Source organism: Catharus ustulatus, chromosome 2 (assembly GCF_009819885.2).
Source record: "Catharus ustulatus isolate bCatUst1 chromosome 2, bCatUst1.pri.v2, whole genome shotgun sequence".
Classification (NCBI taxonomy): domain Eukaryota; kingdom Metazoa; phylum Chordata; class Aves; order Passeriformes; family Turdidae; genus Catharus; species Catharus ustulatus.
In genome coordinates this window covers 62,147,561-62,154,426 of record NC_046222.1, presented here as the reverse complement: position 1 = coordinate 62,154,426, position 6,866 = coordinate 62,147,561, and the positions used below count along the sequence as shown (strand labels likewise).

Below are 6,866 nucleotides of genomic sequence, written 5' to 3'. Positions count from 1 at the left end.
GGTGGGGGGTTGGAATTAAATAAATAAATGGGGGGAAAGAAATTGCGACGGTGCGAGGGAAGAGGGGGGGGGCGGAAAAAAAAAAGGAAAAAAGAAAAGAAAGCCCCAGACCCCGCAGAGTTAAAAGAAAACAAAGGCGAGTGCCCCGCGACCCCGCTCCCGGCCCGGCCCGGGGAGCGCCGGGGGCCGCCCGCCGCCCGCGCCGCGCCGCCTGCCATTGGCTCCGCCGCCGCTCATTTGCATAGCGCCGTCTATGAAAGGCGGCGCGGCGGCGCGGGGGGCGCAGACGGCGGTGCAGCCATCCCGGGAAGTGCGCCCGGCCCCGCGCACAGCCCGCACCGCGCCGTCGGGCTGAGCCCCGCGCCGCTGCCATGAGCCCCCTGCGGCTGCTGGCCGCCGCCTGCCTGCTGGCCCTGTCCCGCTGCAAGACGGTGAGGTATCGCACCGACGAGGAGGGCGCGCCGGGCACGGTGATAGGTACTCTGGCCGACGAGATGCCGGTGAAGGCGCCGGGGGAGATGAGCTTTCGCCTGATGCGGCAGTTCAGCAACAGTTCGCTGGTGCGGGTGCGGGAGGAGGACGGGCAGCTGAGCATCGGTGAGGCGGGGCTGGACCGGGAGCGGCTGTGCGGCCAAGCACCCCAGTGTGTCCTGGCCTTCGACGTGGTGAGCTGCTGGCGGGAGCGCTACCGCCTGGTGCACGTGGAGCTGGAGGTGCGTGATATCAATGACAATGCACCGCGCTTCCCCCATGCCCAGATGGCGCTGGAGGTGTCAGAGAGTGCTGCACCCGGCACTCGTCTCCCGCTGGAGGTGGCTGTGGATGAGGATGTGGGCTCCAACTCTATTCAGAGCTTCCAGGTCTCCCTCAACAGCCACTTTGGTGTGGAGGCACAGACACGGGCAGATGGGGCACGCTGTGCCGACCTGGTGCTGCTCCAGGAACTGGATCGTGAGCGCCAGCCCTCCTACACCCTGGAGCTGGTGGCCAAGGATGGTGGCAGTCCAGCACGCTCAGGCACAGCCACCGTGCACGTGCGTGTCCTCGACGCCAATGACAACAGTCCAACCTTTGCCCAGAGCTCAGTCACGGTGGAGTTGCCCGAGGATGCACCGCCCGGCTCCCTGCTGCTTGATCTGGATGCTGCTGACCCTGATGAGGGCCCCAACGGTGAGGTGGTCTATGCCTTCAGCAGCCAGGTGCCCCCTGAGGCACGGCGGCTCTTCCGCCTCGACCCGCGCTCGGGCCACCTCACACTGGAGGCTGCTGTGGACTACGAGCGCACCCGCACCTACGAGCTGGACGTGCGTGCCCAGGACCGCGGTGCCAGCCCCCGTGCTGCCACCTGCACTGTCGTCGTCCGCCTCACCGACGTCAATGACAACGCTCCGCGCATCAGCATCAGTGCCCTCCGTGGTGCTGCTAGTGCTGCCGGCGTGGCCTACGTCAGTGAGGCGGCAGCCACTGAGAGCTTCGTGGCCCTCGTCAGTGCCACAGACCGTGACTCAGGCGCCAATGGGCAGGTGCGCTGCAGCCTCCGTGGCCATGACCACTTCGCCCTGCAGCGAGCCTACGAGGACAGCTACATGATCATCACCACGGCAGCGCTGGACCGCGAGCGCATCCCTGAGTACAACCTCACCGTGGTGGCTGAGGACCTGGGCTCGCCGCCCTTCAAGACCGTGCGCCAGTACACGGTGCGGGTGAGCGATGAGAACGACAACGCGCCGCTCTTCGCCAAGCCCCTCTACGAGGTGGCTGTACCAGAGAACAACCCTCCAGGTGCCTATATCACCACAGTGGTGGCTCGTGACCCTGATCTTGGCCACAACGGTAAGGTCACCTACCGGCTCCTGGAGACGCAGGTCATGGGGGCCCCCATCTCCACCTACGTCTCGGTGGACCCTGCCACCGGGGCCATCTATGCCCTCAGGACATTCAACTACGAGATCCTCAAGCAATTGGACCTGAGGATCCAGGCCACTGATGGTGGCTCCCCGCAGCTCTCCAGCAGCACCGTTGTCAAAGTGAGAATGGTGGACCAGAACGACAACCCTCCCATCATCGTCCACCCAGTGCTCACCAATGGGACTGTGGAAATCGGTGTGTCCAGCAAGACCTCCCGTGATTCCCTGGTGGCCCAAATCAAAGCTCGAGATGCAGATGATGGGGCCAATGCCGAGCTCACCTTTGCCTTCCTGGAAGAGTCCCAGCAGGACCTTTTCACCATCAACCCAAGTACTGGGGACATTGTGCTGAGGGGTGACCTCTCTGAAGAGCTGGGTCAGCTATTCAAGGTCGTCCTCACTGTGACAGACAATGGCAGACCTCCCCTGGCCACAACTGCCACAGTCAACTTCCTAGTGACTGCCACTGCTCCGTCCAGTATCCAAGACATAGCCAAACCCAGCTCCTGGGAAGGAAAGGCTTTGCAGTGGGACATCCCTCTGATTGTGATCATTGTCCTGGCAGGCAGCTGCACCCTCCTCTTGGTGGCTATAATCACCATCGCCACCACCTGCAACAGGCGCAAGAAGGGGAACATCAAAAACAATGCTGCCTTGAAGGACCAAATAGACATTTCCCATCTGGAGAAGGGCCATCAGGAGGAGGGCAGCCAGAGGGGGAACATGTTTGAGGTACGAACCTTTCCAAGCAAAACCCCTTTCACCAGCTCCGACCCCTCTCCAGCTGCTGAAGAGATCTCCACCACTGAGAGCGGCAGTGACAGCACTTGCCTCTATGAGGGTCAGAAGAGGCTGAGGGGACAGAGTGGGGAGGTAAGGTCCCACCACAGGGAAGTGGGGCATGTCTTGGAGGATGTGAATTGCAGAGGTGTAGTTAATGTTGGTTTATCTTTCACCACTCCCCTCTCTCATGTCTCCTTTGATTTTCCTCCCCACCAGCAGGGTTTTGCTGCCACTCCGAGCTACAACAAGGAGCCTGCTCCCCCTGTGGCTATTTGGAAGGGACACTCCTTCAACACCATCTCTGGCCGGGAGGCAGAGAAGTTCAGTGGCAAAGACAGCGGCAAAGGTGACAGTGATTTTAATGACAGCGACTCGGATATCAGTGGAGATGCCCTGAAGAAAGATCTCATCACACACATGCAGAATGGTAAGGGCTCTGCCTCTGCTCCCCACTGGACCTCAGACAGAAAGATGGGTGGGTGGGGAGGTGGATGAAGGGACCCATCCATGGGGCACAGTGATCAGGCAGAGCAGCTGGAAGGAGAAGCCAGACATTGCATGCCCCAAACTGCCCATCACCTTGTAGTGGGCTGTTAGATGTTGGATCTTCTCTGTGCTGAGAGCCCAGCACAAATTAGCATATGCTGGAAGTGCTGTAGGGTTCGATTTTCCTCCAGAAAAAGGTTCCCTTAAAGTTAGAATTGCAAGGAGTGTCCCTAACAAAACATTACCTAACCAAGCATGGTTTTTTGTTGTGCTGCAAAGCATCACCTCCCCACTCCTACCGTCAGTGCAGTGAATCATCCTGTGACTGGTAACTCTGAGGATTGTGAACGCTGTGGATTTATTCCTGCAGTAATGACAGGTTTCTCCTCCCCATCTCTCTCTAGGTCTGTGGGCATGCACAGCTGAATGCAAGATCCTGGGGCACTCCGACCGCTGCTGGAGCCCCTCCTGTGGCCGAGCCAACCCTCACCCCTCTCCACATCCTTCAGCACCTCTCTCCACCTTCTGCAAGAGCACGTCCTTGCCCAGAGATCCCCTTCGCAGGGACAACTTTTATCAAGCCCAGCTGCCCAAAACAGTTGGGCTTCAGAGCGTCTATGAGAAGGTGCTGCACAGGGACTTTGACCGGACGATCACGCTCCTCTCCCCGCCGCGCCCCGCACGGCTCCCTGACCTTCAGGAGATAGGGGTGCCCCTCTTCCCAGCCCCCTCAACTAGATACCTGGGCCCCCAGACTGAGACGACTGAGAAGGCGTAGCCCAGCGTGCTCCCCCTCAAGTGCACCCCTCCCTGCGCACACAACTAGGTCACTCCCGAGAGCCTTTAAGTTATTGACCAGATCCAGTGTCGTATGTGTAAATATGCAAGATGTGCCTTAAAAATGAAGTCGTTTGGGAAAGATTTCCAATCAGATCAGTACTGTTTGATATTTGCAAACAAAAAAAATTGTTTGTAGTTAATGTAATTTTCATGAAATGTGCAGTATTTAAATTTCTTTTTGTGTTTTCTACATTGGAGTTTTTTCTTTTGCTTTTGGTTTACCCATGGCCTGCCATTTTTTGTAGTGTTTTTAACCTGTACATTGTGTAATGTAATGTTTGTACATAATGAAAATTTGTTATATTTTTATATAATAAATACTTAAAAATGGGAATTCTTGCCAAAGGAGCTGTCTGAAAGACACAGTAATAACAATAATAATATCCTGAATATGTAGAATCTTGTAAGGGAAATTCCTCTTTCACAGTGTAATAATAACCTAAGCAACCCAGTGTACTGAGAAGTTTGCCTTGCCAAATGTGACTTGTATTTCTTGAGTCTGTGGTCAACTTAAGTGTTATTTAATTGCCTTTGGTTCCTGTAATCTGTATCACTGATAAACACTAATAAAGGTTTTGTGATGTTCAGAGGGTTCTGTTCGTGGATTTCATGCTTCAGAGCATAGAGGTCTTCACAGGTCAGCAAAAGTATTTTGTGCTGGGAAATGCAGTGGGAAGGACCTACTTTTAGTCTTGCCCATCATTGGGCTCTGGCAATACCTCTGGAGGTTTAGCTCTAAAGATTTTAATGCTGGGTGGGAGGGAGGCTTGGATGACAGAGCCAGCCTTTGCTTGTCACTGCCTGGTCTGAGCTTTTCCAGCTCGATCCTTCACAGGCAGGCAGCGGTGTAATTTTAGTGAAGCAAGTGAAGCTCTGTTCATCAGAGGAAATGTTCGTGCTGTGCCGATGTCTTTGCATCAGCAGCCACCCGAGCACTTTGCTTTCTGTTCTGGCTGAGACATTGAGTCAGGCTCTATGGGTGTGTGCTCAAGTGTTTACCCCTTGTTGAGGCAGCTTTACTAAAGGACGGTAGCTTGTGTTTGTGTACGTAAATTTATACTTCAAGGGAAAGGTGCATAAAACAAGAATTAAAAACATTGGTTATATTAACATTTTCTATTATACATATTTCTTGCCTCCCTGAAATGACTGTCCTGGGGAAAAAAAATCATATGGAGCTTTGAAATTCCTTCCTATGGGGGTTTCAAGCTAAAAACAGATCTCAAATCCTTCTGCTGAAATCAGGTGTAGAATAGCATTTAATGAAACAAACTGAAGCATGACCTGTGTTCAAAAAAATGCTTACATCAGAAGTAATACTTTGACTGAAGTTTTAATATTTGATTGAAGTTTTCCAAAAGGGAGAACTGCTCCTTATGTGGACTATATAATTTCACATTTTGTACGAATCAATAATCAAAAAATCTGTACATGGCAAAGCTTCGAGGTTTTATCATGAATCCTTTAACTATTTATCTAATTAGTATTGTACATATATATAGAATATGACTCACCAAGGAAATATAAAACCTTAGAGATCTAAACGAGGCTCTATTTGGCTTTGTGTCTCAAAATAGAAGTAGAAAATATCTCACCTGTATGTTCCTTAACCAACAAAAATCCCCTTTCTCCCCTAACTTCCAGCTTTCTCAAGCCCATGTAGCAAGAGTGGCAAAATCCAATCAAGATTTATGCACACGGGGTCTGAGTTTTAACTGGGGCTTCATAAAAGCCATGGTGGGAGGATTTGTGATAGGCCAAGAGTTTCAGAGATTGCACTTGAAGGGAATTTAAATCAGGCTGATGCAAGTGTTAATTGGGAAGCTATGTTAGTGATACATCTCCTACAGTCAGGAAAACAGGTGAGCATTTCTGGTGATTCCTCTAAAGTAGTAAAAATCATGATGCATCTAATGAACTTAGAGGGTCATTTTGGTTAAATTTAGAGCTGAAGTTGTGGCTGAAGGATGGGTGCTGAGAAGGAAAGCTGTTAGCCTCCCTTCTGGCTAATCACCAGTGATGCAGAGCAGCAACGCCTGCATGGGAAGTAATTAGTCATAACTGAACTCAGGGAGGGAAAGGCTCTCTGTCAAAAAAAGCAGGGCTGTCTGATAAGCTGTTTCTTCCTCATCTAGTTCAAAAGCCTGGGTTACATATCCAAACACCTTCACACAAGTTCCTAAGGTCCCCTGGAAGGGCCAACAGGAGGTAGTCACAGAAAAAGGAGGGTTCATTCCACTGGGTTTTGGCATCAAATTCATGTATTTCCTGCAACAGAGCTTGTGCCCTTCTGTGAGTGGATTGATGCTCTTCACTGCCTGATCAGGAGTTTGGGCCACCCCAATGCAAGGCAATCTTGAAAAGATAGGAAAATAAAGTCACCTGTTTCTGTTCCCAAAACAGTTTTCAGCAGCAAGCAACTACAGTCTTATTGGGGTATGGGATCCATCTGTTCTGGCATCCCACATGCCATAAAATGTGGGATTTTAGTATTAAATACGACTTAGTATTTAAATCTGAGCCCATCATTTTACAGGGACTCTCTGGTTAGTGGAAAGATACAGACTTCTGAGACCTTCTCATCTTGGCCTGGCCAGGCAATGGGGACTGTTCAAGGTGCATCACTGAAGCTTCTGATCTCCCCTTTTCTTGTAAGGGCAAGGGGCAGCAGTCTAGACTCCTGTAACTTTTAGATGACTAAAATTAGGTGAGAGAAGTCTCCAAGCTCCATCAGATAAAAGCACACACCACCCAAAGTGCAGCTGAGTGCAGAGGAGAGCCCAAGGCTTAGCTCCTGGGCTAAGTCCCTTGGATCAAACATTTGCTCCATTGATGCTATTTCACTGTGGT

General features: G+C 51.9%; 1 protein-coding gene across 2 annotated transcripts; it reads left to right on the top strand.

Moving 5' to 3' along the window:
* The first annotated feature begins 332 nt into the window (after positions 1 to 332).
* Positions 333 to 4,603, top strand: PCDH8 (protocadherin 8). Of its 2 annotated transcripts, none has more exons than XM_033053287.1 (3): positions 333 to 2,780; positions 2,910 to 3,117; positions 3,581 to 4,603. In XM_033053287.1, the coding sequence occupies exons 1-3, from the start codon at positions 372 to 374 to the stop codon at positions 3,952 to 3,954; spliced, it is 2,991 nt and encodes a 996-aa protein (XP_032909178.1). In that variant the 5' UTR covers positions 333 to 371; the 3' UTR covers positions 3,955 to 4,603. The 2 variants fall into 2 exon arrangements, with proteins under 2 accessions (XP_032909178.1, XP_032909177.1); XM_033053286.1 differs by having other exon boundaries at positions 2,907 to 3,117.
* Positions 4,604 to 6,866: the final 2,263 nt, after the last annotated feature.